This window comes from Epinephelus lanceolatus, chromosome 21, assembly GCF_041903045.1.
Source record: "Epinephelus lanceolatus isolate andai-2023 chromosome 21, ASM4190304v1, whole genome shotgun sequence".
Taxonomy (NCBI): domain Eukaryota; kingdom Metazoa; phylum Chordata; class Actinopteri; order Perciformes; family Serranidae; genus Epinephelus; species Epinephelus lanceolatus.
This window is the reverse complement of record NC_135754.1, coordinates 39,918,162-39,934,876: the sequence shown is the minus strand read 5'-3', so window position 1 is coordinate 39,934,876 and position 16,715 is coordinate 39,918,162. Positions and strand designations below refer to the sequence as shown.

Sequence of the window (16,715 nt, the reverse complement as noted above, 5' to 3'; positions counted from 1 at the left end):
GTGTATGTATCACTCCGCCTCACAGCTGATTGCAATCAACAATCAAATCAAAACTGACGGTTAGTGTCAGTTAGGTCAGCAGTTGCGTTGTAGGCTAATTAATTCATCCACTGTCAAACAGCCAGAAATATGGATTTATTTCCTAAAATAAGTTTTGAATTGAACTATGAATGGTCATCAGAGGAAGATGAGGGAGAGGAGAAGCTGAATCCATCTGAGCACACATCCAGGTTTGTCAGCGTTTTATCAGCAGAGCTCAATGACTTGGAGAAAAGCAACATACTGTCAGATCAGAAGGCAGAGTCGGCTGTGCCTGTGAAGCAACAGTCCACCATGCAGTCACCAGAGACTTATTTCACTGGCTGCACAATTAATGGAAATGTGCAGATAAATGTGTATAAAGAGTAAGTGCCTGGTGCACCATGTCTGCGTTACATAGCAACGGTGACAGCGGAGTCCTGAGGGAACTATTTTTGTTGGCGGAAGACAAATAAAATGCTTAACTTATCTATTTTGTCCTCATTTTTAAACATTTCTTAATCAGCCTTGCTTATTTAACTGTTGAACTGTTGTATAAAAGCAATATCACACTCGAGCTCGTGATGTTGTACTGTTATATCATCACAGTACAACATCACGATCTCACTCCCTCTCGTGTGATATTGCTTAAATATATATATATATATATTTGTTGTTGTCCAGTGTAACATACCCCTCTCTTTACCTATTGTTCTATTTGTGTACTACTCCCTGAATCTGTTGTGTATGTATGTATGTATGTATTGTTAATAATAATAATAATAATAATTATAATAATAATGATAATAATATTTTTGAAAACTAGCTCCACCTTTCCCACATTTCTAAATGAGATCAATCTGTATAAAAATGTGTGAAATGCTGTAAAATTGTATGAATATCTGTGTAACTTTATTCCTGAGTGATCACTTATATTTTGTTTTTTATTTTTGTTTTATCTTTTATTATTATGTCTACTTTACAGTTGGTTCAGTCACAGTAATACTGTAACCTGTATTCAACTGTCATATGTCCTTTTTGACTGTAAAAAAAAAATCATTAAAAAAAAATAAAAATAAAAAAATACCTAATACGCTGGTTGCCAACCGCCGTTAAAAGACAAACAGAAGAAGAAGAAGAAGAAGAAGAAGAAGAAGAAGCATACCGTCGTGTGAGATTGACGTCATCAGCCGGCGACAGCGGAAGCAGAGAGCAGAAGAAGGATTTGGAGCGGATTTGTTGGATTATATCGTCACAGAGAGCAGCTAGCTGCCACTTCAATACTTTGTCTGGATAAAATCTGACTCCTCGAAACTGTTTGTGTTGTTTACATCGAAGACACGTCATAGTGCTACGTGATAAACAACAAATAAAAGGAGAGAAGAGGATTCACCGCGAGGAGACGCAGTAACCCGGTTTCCTTGACAACGGTGAGAGAGCGTCATCGCCGATCAGCTGCTGATAACAGATCAATAATAACACGTGATGTACTGTTACTATTTAATCCAGGATCATTAATGTTGTGGCACGCTGAGTACCAGCGGTGGAAGTAACTAAGTAACGCTATATTACTGTACTCATTACTGTACTCAGTAGGGTGAAGTCAGGTAATATGGGACATCAGTTAATACGGAGCATTTAAGGTCTGAGGTATTTTGCAATTCAAATAACGTTATTAGCAGCCAATCACAAAAAACGATTTTGAGTTGTTGTTATAACACCCCGTGACAGAAAACAATCAATTTGATTGGTCACTGGTAACCAGGAAGTTGTTGATGAAACTTTGAAGGAGATCTTGGAGGGAAATTCACATGGTAAGTGCAGTGACATGTGGGATGTCATTTTTGCAAAATATGACTTCTAAACAAAAAACAAACCATTTAAGTATCTGAAAATTTGTATTTTCATGAAGTGTTTTATGAAGTCTTACAATTTTCATGAGTACATTTGCCAAATACACATTGTTTTTTTGTGAATTAGCATTTGAGGCACTGTCCCATATTGCCAAAAGGTAAAATCATGATTTAAGCAGTTATGCTGAAAAGCTTTGCTGTTACAGGTAGTTTTTGTATAATTTTCAACTGTGAACACATTTAGCCTCACACAGTTACATTAATCTGTAGGCTAGTATAGGCCAGCAAATGCTAACACTGTGAATCTAGGGATTAGGTTGCTCTGTATTACCTCTCCCAAGGAAAGAGAGGTTTTAAGCAATTAACAGTATTCATGTATTCAACAAATGTTCTTTTAATTATAATGAATTGATTGATGAATTCCTTGGTGTACTGTTTGTTAACTATGTTATTAATTTCTATGTTCAAAAACTGACCTGAACCACTAATATGTTCAAATAAAGAAGAGAAAATTAGACTGAAAATTAATGTTCCATATTACCATAATACCTGTCCCATTTTACCTGAACATGCAGAATGGGGAGAGAAGGGGGTCTCAGTGAGTTTATAGGTCTGTAGTTTCTAAATAAATATACATTACAACATAATTTCAAAACAGAAATATTGTAGAGATCTATGATAACTGATAAAAACATTATTAGAGTGAGTAACCACTTTTTTGGTGTTGGTTTGGTAATTCTACCAAAAAGTGTCCCATATTACCTGATTTCACCGTACTCTTAATTTACGAGTATTTGTATTTTATATTATTTAACACTTCTACTTTCCAACAGCTCTCTGACAGCTGGTGGAAATTAAATGCATTTACTCAGTTATTGTATTAAGTACATGTTTTGCACAGTATTTCCAGTGTATCAACTTTACAGGCAACATCTCTTATACCACCACATTTATCTGTCAGCTTTAGTTACGTTTCAGATTCAGATTATTGATACTCAATAAAACAAACAATGATGTATTACTGTAGATGAACTTACCCAGCAGGATATAAAGTCATTAAAATGATCACCTTTTCCAGCTGCAACATTTAAGTGATGAACACATTAATGCATCAATAACTATAGTCGGGGGCGTAAATATCAACTATAATAATCAATAATCAACTATTCTATATCTGTAAATTAAATATGCTATAACTACGAACTAGCTACTCTATCAACTATTTTATAAATTAAATATTCTATAGCAGTAGTTCAGTAATTGGTAAAACAAGTTAAATTTGTTCAGACACATTTAATCTGCAATAATAAAATGTACATATTTTTTTGAGTGTAATAAATGAAGGTCAATTTCAATTCAATCAATTTTATTTATAAAGCCCAATATCACAAATCACAATTTGCCTCACAGGGCTTTACAGCATACAACATCCCTCTGTCCTTATGACCCTCACAGCTGATCAGGAAAAACTCCCCAAAAAAACCTTTAATGGGGGAAATAAAAAGGTAGAAAGCTCAGGAAGAGCAACTGAGGAGGGATCCCTCTTCCAGGACAGACAGATGTGCAAGAGATGTCGTACAGAACAGATCAACATAATAAATTAACAGTAATCCGTATGACACAATGAGACAGAGAGAGAGACAGAGAGAGACAGAGAGATGCAGGACAGACGGTAATGACAGTAGCTTACAACAACATTAATTAAAGTAATAATATAGTAATAGTTATAGTTCTGGCTACTGTGGTACAATATGTTGAAAGTATGTATTAATATCTGGCAGTATACATGTGTGACAATAGTCATATGTGTATAATAACAGTAGAAGTATGACTAATGACTAATGATGGCAGCAGCAGCAGGAGGCATCTGGCAGGACCACGGCAGCAGCACAACCACACACGTCACGCTGTCCAGGCACCGCTGTGATATGAGTTAATCTGAGAGACAGTGGAGCACAAAGGCTCCGGAGAAGAAGCCGAGTTAGTGACATGCAGTACGGCTGAGTTAAGGTGAAATGAACAACTTGAAATATTCTAATAAAAAATCATGTCAGTATATAGCTGCTGTTCGTAACTCCAATAAAACATGTACAGATTATAAAGTATAATTTATAGAATATATTAAAGCCAAACATGAGCTAAATATTTAATGTTAAATATGTCAGAGCCGACATGATGATAATGGCTGTAGAGTTCTTCCAGTCAGCATCAGTCACACATGTTGTGAAACAGCTTACTCTCATTCACTCACGTTGATTGTTGTGGCTCAGTGAGTCATGTGATCATAGCAGCCATATTTAAAGTCCTGTCCTAGAGTGCTCTGAGTCCTGATGTGTGTTTAATGAGAGTTCACCTGTGCAGCACAGCAGGTGTTCTCTGCTGTCACCATGTCGTCTGTGGAGTCGAGCGGTGACGGTGGGAAGTGGCTGGACGCTCATTATGACCCGGTGGCGGGTCTGTACACCTTCACGTCCTGCGTGGACCTGGCGGACCTGAGCGGCGATGGGGAGAGCCGGCTGGTGGTCGGAGATCTGGGCTCTGGCTCCTCGGCCATGAAGCTGAAGGTGTACCGGGGCACGGCGCTGATGAGCGAGAGCACCCTGCTGGACCTGCCCACCGGCCTTGTCGCCTTCTTCATGGACCTGCACGAGCCGCGCATCCCCGCCGTCGCCGTGGCATCTGGACCCTGCATCTACGTCTACAAGAACCTGCGGCCGTACTTCAAGTTCACGCTGCCCGGCCTGGAGGTCAACACACTGGAGCAGGTGTGTGTTTGTGTCAGGACACACACAGGTTGGACTGCACACTGGTCAGTTCAGGATGGATGATTTTACATGAAAAAGTTTATTTAGTAATGTTTGTTTATATGACTGATGGATAGTCACCTCCCCCACCCATCACAACATTCAGAGGGTATACAACTCAGACTAAGAAAGGAAATAAATAAATAAACATGCACATACATAAACAAATAATGTAAAATAAGTTTTATAAATATAACTAAATACAGAAAACATAAATAAATATTAGAAAAAGACATGTACAATTATGGTAACATAATCCCTGTTAAAGATAAACATAAATAAATGAAATAAATATACAGATAATGTAGTAATCTTTGTTAAAGACAGATAGAAAAAATAAATTAGTAAATGAATGTACAAACACAAATAATGTCAAACAATTTAAATATAACTTAATACATAAACATGAATAAATGAATAAAATAAATATTCAAATTATATGAAATAATTCCTTTGAAAGATGAATGAATAAATAAAATAAATATTCAAATAATGTAAATTAATTTTAATAAGGATAATTGAGTACATAAACATAAAGAAATAAATAAGAATAAATATACAAACAACAATAATGACGGTGGAATGAGCAATTTTATTTTCATTTATTTTCTATTTATGCACTCATTTTATTTTATGTCTATTTTAATACCACTGTGTTATTGTTGATGAGGGGAAGTGTGTTTTTTTTTTTTTTGTCTTTTATGAGCTGCTGGAGGCTGAATTCCCCTTCAAGGATAAATAAAGCATACAACAAACAAATAATTAAATAACTCCTAATTAACAGAAACAGAACATTATAGGCATCATTAAGGTCAGCTGCAGCTGTTGGATCAAACTGCATCAGACTGTGCAGCTGTACCTAATAAAGTGGACACTGAGTGTAAATCAGAAGCAAATATGTATAGTTAAAGTTCATTGAATAAAATAAATAAAAATATTTTTTATATAGTTGATATTTTCCAAAAAAAAAGACACCAAGTAACAATGAATATAATAAAAAACAATATTATCTATCAGAAAGTGTCAGGTGATGCAACGTCCTACATTAGAGAGAACAAAGTCAGTAACACACAATCTTTAAATTATTGGATGAATAAAGTGATATATATATATATATATATATATATATATATATATATATAAAATATCTGAGCTACTTCACTCATGGATACTGACAGCTGATTTGTAAATGATCAGCGGGGAGATGATGTGTGAAGGAGCCTCAGTTAACAGACATCAACACGCAGAAAGAGCAGAATCACCCTTGAATTCCTTCCATGTGTTCAGACTGCGCTGTAAATAAAGCTGACTGCACCTGTGACATGTTGTGGCACTGTGATTGGTCAGGACGTGTGGCAGCAGGTGAGGGAGGGTCAGATCGACCCTCTGACCCTTAAGGAGATGTTGGAGAGCATCAGGAAGAAGGCCGACGTCCCGCTGTCCATCCGCTCGCTCAGGTTCCTGTCTTTGGAGACCAACGACATGGATGAGTTTGTCCAGCTGCACAAACAGCAACCAATCAGGCGCCAGGTAAAGCTCATTATAATATCAGTATCATGCTGTAGAACAGTTTATATAAAAAGAGTTACCATGGTAACAATGATGCATAATGAGAAGAAGATAATGGAATGTCACAACCAAACAAATGTGAGAGCAAAGACCTATGAACAGCTGATTTTAAGTCTAAAAAACTGACATTATTTTTGGGTATTTCATCACATGGTCAAAGTAGTACCGTCCCTCACTCACACCGTGGTGGTCAATGCTCGTCTGTGTTTCAGACCGTCATCACCTGCATCGGGACTCTGAAGAAGAGCACAGCTGACGAGGATGGCGTCAGCTGTCTGGTGATTGGTACAGAGAGCAACGACGTCTTCGTCCTGGATCCCGAAGCCTTCATCATCCTCTCCAAAGTAAACTCCCATCACACACTGCTGCTGCTGGAACTGGTTTGAACTGGTCCTACTGGGAGAGCGGGAATATATTATTTTGTCTAATTAGTTTGACCTCTAAGCTGGTCAGCCTGACTTGTGGAATGCCACAGGGTTCAAAACTCGGGCCCCTTTCTATTTAATGTACCATAAATCCTAAAATAATTCACAGCAGATTTATTTACCCGAATGGCCTCTTTTGTAAATTTCCCCTGAATCTGAAAAACTTGACCTTTAATGTGATCGAACACTTCCTCCATGTTCACCTGTTAAACTGTTGTTAAATGTAGTAAATATATCATTTTCCACAGCACAAACTCAATCTTTTTTTCCCTCAAATATCTCAAAAAGTATTTGGATGGCGTGCTCGAAATTTGATACACATGTAAACATTACACCTGCTAAACATCAGCTGATGTTAGCACAGCTGATCAGGAAAAACTCCCCAAAAAAACCCTTTAACGGGGAAAAAAATGGTAGAAACCTCAGGAAGAGCAACTGAGGAGGGATCCCTCTTCCAGGACGGACAGACGTGCAATAGATGTCGTACAGAACAGATCAACATAATAAATTAACAGTAATCCGTATGAGACAATGAGACAGAGAGAGAGATGCAGGACAGACGGTAATGACAGTAGCTTACAACAACATTAATGAAAATAATAATATTATAATTAATAATAATATATTAACATCTGATAGTATACATGTGTGACACTAATCATATGTGTATAATAACAGTAGAAGTATGACTAATGACTAATGATAACAGCAGCAGCAGCAGGAGGCATCTGGCAGGACCACGGCAGCAGCACAACCACACACGTCACGCTGTCCAGGCACCGCTGTGATATGAGTTAATCTGAGAGACAGTGGAGCACAAAGGCTCCAGAGAAGAAGCCGAGTTAGTGACATCCAGAATGGCCGAGTTAGCAAGATGCAGTAATAGGATACGAGAGAGAGAGAGAGAGAGAGAGAGAGAGAGAGAGAAGGTGCCCGGTGTATTATAGGGGGGTCCTCCGGCAGACTAGGCCTAAGTCAGCCTAACTAGGGGCTGGTACAGGGCAAGCCTGAGCCAGCCCTAACTATAAGCTTTATCAAAGAGGAAAGTCTTAAGTCTAGTCTTAAATGTGGAGACGGTGTCTGCCTCCCGGACCGTAACAGGAAGATGATTCCACAGGAGAGGAGCCTGATAGCTGAAGGCTCTGGCTCCTGATCTACTTTTGGAGACTTTAGGGACCACGAGTAACCCTGCGTTCTCAGAGCGCAGTGTTCTGCTGGGATAATATGGCACTATGAGCTCTCTAAGATATGACGGAGCTTGACCATTTAGAGCTTTATAAGTTAACAGTAGGATTTTGAATTCAATTCTGGATTTTACAGGGAGCCAGTGCAGAGAAGCTAAAACAGGAGAAATATGATCTCGTTTCTTAGTTCCTGTTAGTACACGTGCTGCTGCATTCTGAATTAGCTGGAGAGTTTTTAAGGACTTACTAGAGCTACCTGATAATAGAGAGTTACAGTAATCCAGCCTTGAGGTAACAAAAGCGTGGACCAATTTTTCTGCATCTAGATAGTTTACTTGTTATCATGTGACAGAAGTATGCAGTTTTGCTAATGTGATAACTGTTAATAAGAAATGAATATTAGATCACGATTACAAATGAAACCATCTCCATCACAACTGAGGAAATTGAGGAGAGTCATGAGATGTGGCTGAAAACTTCAGTAAGAAACGTGTCTCTCTGTTGCCCCCCACCTTCTGTCACTACTGTACACCAGTATCATTCAACCCATCCTTCTGTACTGTTGCCCCTGTTTCTACAACATGCTGTCCACCACTAACAGGAACAAACTAACAAAAATAACACACACCGCATCCAAAATCATCAGCCATCCCACACCCAACCTCACAGAGCTCAACCACCGAGCTGTCACATGTTTGGCATGAACAATAACCAATGACTCGGATCACCCTCTCAACCCACACTTCACACTGCTGCCGTCTGGGCGCAGATACAGGACCCTGAGGTGGAGACGGGCACGCTTCAACAAGAGCTTTCTCCCTTCTGCCATCTCTGCACTCAGTAACCTCCCCCAGTAACCTTGTATGGACCCAGCCCTTCTGAGTGTGATATGTGTCGGTTGTTCAATGTCTGGTGGTGTTTGTGCATTGTGTGTGTATTCATATGTTGTTCAATGTCTGGTGGTGTTTGTGCATGGTGTTTGTTGGCGGTGTTTTGTGTATCCAAATGTTGTGACAGATTGTGAAAAGAAATTTACCCATGGGACAATAAAGGCTATCTATCTATCTAATCTATCTGTCTCTGTTGAAGATGTCGCTGCCGGCCGTTCCCACCATGATGGACGTGACGGGTCAGTTTGACGTGGAGTTTCGCATCACAGTGGCGTGTCGCAATGGCAACATCTACATCCTGCGCAGGTGAGACACACACCTGGCTGAGAGAACTCACCTGTTTGAGACTTCTGCTGGTGGTTCAGATAAACAATCACACAACATGAAAGGAGACTCAGGTCTGACTGATGTTTGTGCTGCTGCTTCAGGGAGTCGGACAAACCCAAGTACTGCATCGAGCTGTCGTCTCACCCGGTGGGTCTAGTGAGAGTTGGGAAGAACGTGGTGGTCGGCTGCACTGACGAGAGCCTGCAGGGCTTCACACAGAAGGTAAACTGAGCTCACGTGATGATGAAGTGATGTCCGAGGAGGAAGCTGTGTCAAACTGTTGTTGTGTCTTCAGGGGAAGAAGCTGTGGACGGCTGTCCTCCCCGCTCCCATCACCGCCATGGCTGCCATGGACCTCCCCACCAGGGGCTTCCAGGCAGTTCTGGTGGGTCTGGCCAACTGTGAGGTCCAGCTGTACCGAGACAAGAACCTGCTGAGCACCATCAAGACATCAGATGTTGTCACCAGCATCTGCTTTGGCCGGTACGGGCGTGAGGATGGGACCCTGATCATGACCACCAAGGGAGGGGGCCTGATGGTGAAGATCCTGAAGAGGATGGCGACGTTTGACGACAGGGACAGCGCCCCGGGGCCACCACTGGCCCAGAGCGTCCGCCTCAACGTGCCCAAGAAGACCAAGCTGTACGTGGACCAGACGCTGAGGGAGCGCGAGAATGGCCTGGCCATGCACCGGGCCTTCCAGATGGACCTGAGCCGCCTGCGCCTGGCCGCTGCCAAAGCTTATGTCAAGGTGTTGGAGTCCAGCCTGACGCCGATGTCCTCCAGCCTCACCGAGCCACTCAAGATGAACGCGGTGGTGCAGGGCCTGGGCCCGTCCTTCAAACTGACCCTAAACGTCCAGAACACGGCGGTGTGTAGGCCCGTCATGAACCTGGCCATCAGCTTCCTGTACGACGAGAGCCTGTACAGGATGAGGAACCCGTACATGAGGATCCCTCTGCTGGTGCCCGGACTCATCTACCCTGTCGAGACCTTTGTGGAGTGCACCAGCGACAAGGGCATCTCTGACATCATCAAGGTGTTCATCCTGCACGAGGGAAAGAGCTCGCCGCTGCTGACCGCCCACATCAACATGCCCGTCAGTGAGGGACTGACGCTCAACTGACAACACACGACACTTCAACTCCCTTCATAACAGACTCCAAACATCACCAGACTGAACTGACAACACACAACGCTTCAGCTTTATTTATTACAGACTCCAAACATGAACGTTAGATAGAAGGCTACATGAAACTTTTTTTAAAAGAATTCCAAAGCTGAATTTATGAAATAAAATCTGTAGATGTATCTGTAGATAGATAGATTTGTTAATGTTTGTTGTTCATGTTTAAAACGGTAGTGACATCAGATGTGTGTGTGTCATCGACATGTTTGAACTCTCAGGGCTAAAAATCACTGCAGACAAAAGACATTTGGTTTTGTTATAAAGGTCTGTATAGAACAGACAAAATATGTTCTCCATATTCTGTTTTATAAATGTAGGCTTGTATAAAGTTAAATAAAAGAATAAATATTAAAGTTTGTACAGAGGTCATCGTCATGAAAAAGAAGGTAACAACTCATCAAAAAAGGTTTCAAAACAATAAATTTAGTATTTCTGGGAAATTTAAGCTCAATTTAAACCCAAATAAATATTTATTAAAAATGTTTTATTGGAAACTTTATTCTTCTCTGGGTTATGACAGCAATTAATTTGAATGAATTAAAAGTGTCAAAAACTGTAAGTCAGTCTGTAATAAACATCAGGGTCTCATTTATAAAACAGTGTGTAGGATCCATGCTAAAAATGTGTGTGTGTGTGGCTGAATCTAAGTTGTTACAGGGCGCTAACTGAAGGAAAGTCCCCCACAGTTGTCAGATATCACCACAAATATAATCTAATTCTGTGGGAAACACAGTTCAACAAGTTATTTCTAGTATGAATGTCCTGACTGGTGATAACAGTGCTGGGCCACCCCACAAATGAATTCACCTCATGACGTCAGCTACAGCAGCTGTATGGGTAAAGTAGACTCATCTAAAGAGGGATTTATACCCGTACGCCAGCTCTATCAGTAGTCTACGCCGTTGTGAGCATTTATACTTGTGCGGTGGTGTGTCTGTGTCACTCTGCAGTTACACCTCTAAAACACTAGTGGGCAGTGAGGATTCTGTGAAGTGCTGTAAAGTTTAGTTGATTGAAAACACACATTAAACACACATTTTGCAATGCAAAAAAGATGGCCGCATGTGCACCTTTGTCTGTAGTGTCCGCGCAAATTTATAAATAACTCAGAAATATTGATCAAGTAGGACTGAAAGTTTGTAAACTGGTTTGTAAAAGCCTGTATGTTTGTTGTGAGGAGTGAACTATTTCCATCTGAGTAAGATCGTGGCAGATAACACAAGACAGCGCAGTCAAAAGTTGAAGGATGCCGAGTTTGATTGCAGCGGCACTCTGGTACTAATGAATGAACTGAAGACGCTTAATGTGAAAATAGATCACACACAAGACGCAATGGAAAAACGTGGACAGTAAAATTGACAGTCTGCGTGGTTTGTTGGAGAGGCTAATCACAGAGAATTAAAATGCGCTGAAAAGAGAGCTGGAAAAGACAGCTAAAGAAATGTGTCTGAATTTGGAGCTGGAGGTGGGCATCCTGAGCTTCAGAATGGAGGCTGTTGAGCTGAAAATAGCCGAAAAAGCCACTCAGAGGAAACAATTTGACCTGGATGTCTCGCTGATAATAGCGGGGTTGCCTCAGGTGGATCAGGTGGGCTGGGGTGAGGGGAGCAGGCCCAGCCTTTAAGTACTCAGCAGTTTCGGTTAGTCCATCGGAATGTTAATGGATGGACATCGACAAACTGTGAACTTAGAAAAGTACTGCTTTGTTCTCTTTTCATTTCTCTAAATGAGACTCATTCAGCCAGTGACTCACTTTAACTTGATGGATTTACCTGGTTTGACCATAATTGCATCACACACAGGAGAGCTGTCCAAGTCTCCGACAGAGTTGGTATTTTCGTGTGTTTGACCAACTCTCTGTTAACACTGTAGATAAAACATATGATGGAATTCTTTGTTTACGTTTTGAGCACCGGGGTTCACAATATTCCTTCATTATAATCACTTGTTATTTATCCTCAACGTGGGGTCTGAACGCTGATTTTTTTCTTTAGCCCTTTATTGGCCCTGATATATTCCACCGATGTAGACTCTGTTTATGGGTGTGGTGAAGTGAACAGTTGTATTGCAGATTTGAGAGATTATACTGTTGTAGATGATATGTTCTCCATAGGGAAATGGATAAATATGGTGCAGTAAAAAAAAGATGTAGAGAAGGAGTTTTACAGAACAAAGCGACCATACTGGAATAACGAATTAAATGAGGCTTAATTTGCGCTCTGCAGAGAAAATATTTCTTAAATGTAAGGACCAGCTTAAGAGGAGGGATTTATAAAATGCATTTAAACATTGTCAACTTGATTTTGATAGAAGACTTAAGTTCTTCAAGAGGCGTTTTAGGAGAGGGCAATCTCTCCAGCTAGAACAACTGCAAAATACCAATCCTAAGCAATTTTGGAAGAAAATAAATAAACTTGGTCCCAAAAAGAGTAAGCTGATTCCTATGGGGATTCTAATGGAAAATGGTGAATCTTCATTTGAGACTGACCAAATATTAAGGAAGAGAGAACAGGACTATACTAGTTTGTATGCTTGTAGAAATCCTTCTTTATTTGATAGTCATTTTTTAACTGAAAGCAAAAACTTGAAAGATCAGCTTGAGTGTGGGATGAGTAACACTGCATATTGTCCGAACCATATGCTGAATAGTGATATCTCTTTAGAGGAGGTGCAGAGGGTAGTAGATAAAGCTAAATTAAATAAAGCTGTGGGTATAGAGGATCCAAATGTGGTCCTCAAAAACTCAAATATGTTGAATATTTAACACTGTTTATTTCAAAACTGTTTTCAGTATGGATTTATTCCATCAATGTGGAATAAATCCATAATCAAATCCATCCCTAAATCTGCAATCTCAGATCCCAGGATTCCATTAAACTTCAGAGGCATAAGTCTGATCAGCACAGTATACAAATTATATTTGGGTGTCCTTAATAATAGACTTAATAATTATGTGGAGTCCTTTGGAGTGTTGGTGGATGAAAAACTCAGATTATGTATTTTAGAAGACCTTGTGAGCAGCAGAGCGACCACATATTTCAGTTTGGATTAAGGCCCTGAAAGTATGTTACTTAATATAAATATCTTGGTCTTGTTTTTAATGAAAATATGACCCTCTCCGATGGAAGAAAATCATTGGCAGAGTCAGCAGGCAGCAGGGAGAGCTTTAGGGTCTATAATATGTAAAATGAAAGTGTGCCTCGACCTTGGTTTTTTGACATTTTCAAAACTTTATGGCTCAGTGGTTGGCTCAGTTTTATTTTATGCAGCAGGTGTGTGGGGTTTTAAAGATAGCCCTGACAGTAATGCTATTTAGACTTGAGCCATGAGGTGCTTTCTCTGGGTTCACACATATACTGCTAAAGGGACTATTGAAGGGGTCGCAAGATGGGTGTCGTGTCTTGTGAAACAGAGATGTGAAATAGTTCGGTTGTGGAACCACCTTGTTCAATTGCCAGAGGAAAGGCTGACCAAAAATATTTTAACTGGGATAGAACTCATAATCATCCTTGGGCAAAGGAGGTTTCTGTATTATTTTTGTTTTCTGATTTGAATTATATATTTAGGAACAATTTGCAGTGTAATATAAATATAGTGAAAGAAAAACTAGTTAAGATTCACAGTGAACAATGGAAAGATGAGATCTGGTCCAAACCAAAGCTCAGAAACTACGTTCAAATCAAAGTGGGGTTCCATACAGAATATTGCGATATAATATATATATATTCCATATAGATGTTGCATTGGCTTTTTGATGAGGAGACCTTTGCCTTGGCAAGATTTATAGAAAATGCTTGGAAATTTGTTTTTCCTTTTGTGGACTTCATGTTATTGATCTGTCATGTGGCCATCCAGGCTGTTGTTCTCTTTAGTGTCTTGTAAGCCCATATGGGCTGGGCACCACTTGGTGCACAACACTTCAATAAATAAAATCAATCAATCAATCAAAATATGGCACACAATAAACACACATTAAACACACATTAATTACTACACTCACTCACTCACTAAACACTACTCACCTGTTTAGTAGATGGGTGGAGCAATCAGGTGATGAAGAGTCTCTGCACACACTCAGGCTGAACCCACCATGACTCCACACTGAGGGGAACAAATGGCGATTATCTTCAGCAGTGTTGATCCCAGGATTCAGAAACCATCCATGTCAAATAGTGTCGGGAGGTGTGGCACATACTGTAAGGAGGAGAATTTCATGTGATGCAGACATGGGTGATGAAACAGTAGGCCTTTCACATTTCTATATTTTCTGCCTCTCAGTTTCCTCTCTTCTTGATCCCCAGCTTGTCACCTGGAAATCATAAATAAAGTCCCAATGCAATAACTGTCTGTCCTCTGAACTTCAGACTAAGAAAAACTAAACATTTAGTTTCAACATAATTGATGTTTGTATGCACAGTTTCTGCTGCAGTGGTCACTGCAAGAATTTAATAAAGTTCATATTATTAATAACCAGGATGATATTTAATAAAGTGAAAATGATAACAGGTATTTCTTATGTCAGTCGATGAGCTGTGTTATCTGTGACAAAATGTCACCTTTTAGAGTGACCGTCCCAACACACACCTGAGTAGTAATGATCATAGACATATATACGTAGAGTGGGTTTGCCCGCTGCTGCGATACGTCAACGTCGCCGCCATATTGGATGTGGCAAGGCTGCGCTGTAAACTAATACAAGTGAATGGACTTAATTTCATAAAGCGCCTTTCTACAAAGAGATTTACGTTAATGCCTCTCGTTTATTCATTCACACATGCACTAATATACTTGGGAAACAGTTAGGCACCAAAAACAATGTATTTGATCTTCTGAGGTGGCTAAGATAAGAACTTTATTGATCCCACACAGGAGTAATTCACCTTACATCAGCTATAGAGAACAAGGTAGTGCCGAAAAAATTACACAATAAGTACATATATATATATATATATATATATATATATACAGTACAGGCCAAAAGTTTGGACACACCTTCTCATTCAATGCGTTTTCTTTATTTTCATGACTATTTACATTGTAGATTCTCACTGAAGCCATCAAAACTATGAATGAACACATGTGGAGTTATGTACTTAACAAAAAAAGGTGAAATAACTGAAAACATGTTTTATATTCTAGTTTCTTCAAAATAGCCACCCTTTGCTCTGATTACTGCTTTGCACACTCTTGGCATTCTCTCCATGAGCTTCAAGAGGTAGTCACCTGAAATGGTTTTCCAACAGTCTTGAAGGAGTTCCCAGAGGTGTTTAGCACTTGTTGGCCCCTTTGCCTTCACTCTGCGGTCCAGCTCACCCCAAACCATCTGGATTGGGTTCAGGTCCGGTGACTGTGGAGGCCAGGTCATCTGCCGCAGCACTCCATCACTTTCCTTCTTGGTCAAATAGCCCTTACACAGCCTGGAGGTGTGTTTGGGGTCATTGTCCTGTTGAAAAATAAATGATCGTCCAACTAAACGCAAACCGGATGGGATGGCATGTCGCTGCAGGATGCTGTGGTAGCCATGCTGGTTCAGTGTGCCTTCAATTTTGAATAAATCCCCAACAGTGTCACCAGCAAAACACCCCCACACCATCACACCTCCTCCTCCATGCTTCACAGTGGGAACCAGGCATGTGGAATCCATCCGTTCACCTTTTCTGCGTCTCACAAAGACACGGAACCAAAGATCTCAAATTTGGACTCATCAGACCAAAGCACAGATTTCCACTGGTCTAATGTCCATTCCTTGTGTTTCTTGGCCCAAACAAATCTCTTCTGCTTGTTGCCTCTCCTTAGCAGTGGTTTCCTAGCAGCTATTTGACCATGAAGGCCTGATTGGCGCAGTCTCCTCTTAACAGTTGTTCTAGAGATGGGTCTGCTGCTAGAACTCTGTGTGGCATTCATCTGGTCTCTGATCTGAGCTGCTGTTAACTTGCGATTTCTGAGGCTGGTGACTCGGATGAACTTATCCTCAGAAGCAGAGGTGACTCTTGGTCTTCCTTTCCTGGGTCGGTCCTCATGTGTGCCAGTTTCGTTGTAGCGCTTAATGGTTTTTGCGACTCCACTTGGGGACACATTTAAAGGTTTTGCAATTTTCCGGACTGACTGACCTTCATTTCTTAAAGTAATGATGGCCACTCGTTTTTCTTTAGTTAGCTGATTGGTTCTTGCCATAATATGAATTTTAACAGTTGTCCAATAGGGCTGTCGGCTGTGTATTAACCTGACTTCTGCACAACACAACTGATGGTCCCAACCCCATTGATAAAGCAAGAAATTCCACTAATTAACCCTGATAAGGCACACGTGTGAAGTGGAAACCATTTCAGGTGACTACCTCTTGAAGCTCATGGAGAGAATGCCAAGAGTGTGCAAAGCAGTAATCAGAGCAAAGGGTGGCTATTTTGAAGAAACTAGAATATAAAACATGTTTTCAGTTATTTCACCTTTTTTTGT

At 40.3% G+C, this 16,715-nt stretch overlaps 1 protein-coding gene across 3 annotated transcripts; it reads left to right on the top strand.

Moving 5' to 3' along the window:
• The first annotated feature begins 1,180 nt into the window (after nucleotides 1–1,180).
• On the top strand, nucleotides 1,181–12,221 carry bbs1 (Bardet-Biedl syndrome 1). 3 transcript variants are annotated; one of them, XM_033610556.2, is made up of 7 exons: nucleotides 1,181–1,448; nucleotides 4,238–4,636; nucleotides 6,023–6,205; nucleotides 6,457–6,588; nucleotides 8,943–9,049; nucleotides 9,172–9,292; nucleotides 9,366–12,221. In XM_033610556.2, exons 2-7 carry the CDS (start codon nucleotides 4,259–4,261, stop codon nucleotides 10,194–10,196), a joined length of 1,752 nt encoding a protein of 583 aa, XP_033466447.1. In that variant the 5' UTR covers nucleotides 1,181–1,448; nucleotides 4,238–4,258; the 3' UTR covers nucleotides 10,197–12,221. The 3 variants fall into 3 exon arrangements, with proteins under 3 accessions (XP_033466447.1, XP_033466446.1, XP_078019281.1); XM_033610555.2 differs by having other exon boundaries at nucleotides 1,182–1,448; nucleotides 4,233–4,636; XM_078163155.1 differs by lacking the exon at nucleotides 1,181–1,448 and adding an exon at nucleotides 1,480–1,832 and having other exon boundaries at nucleotides 4,233–4,636.
• The last annotated feature ends 4,494 nt before the right edge of the window (nucleotides 12,222–16,715 follow it).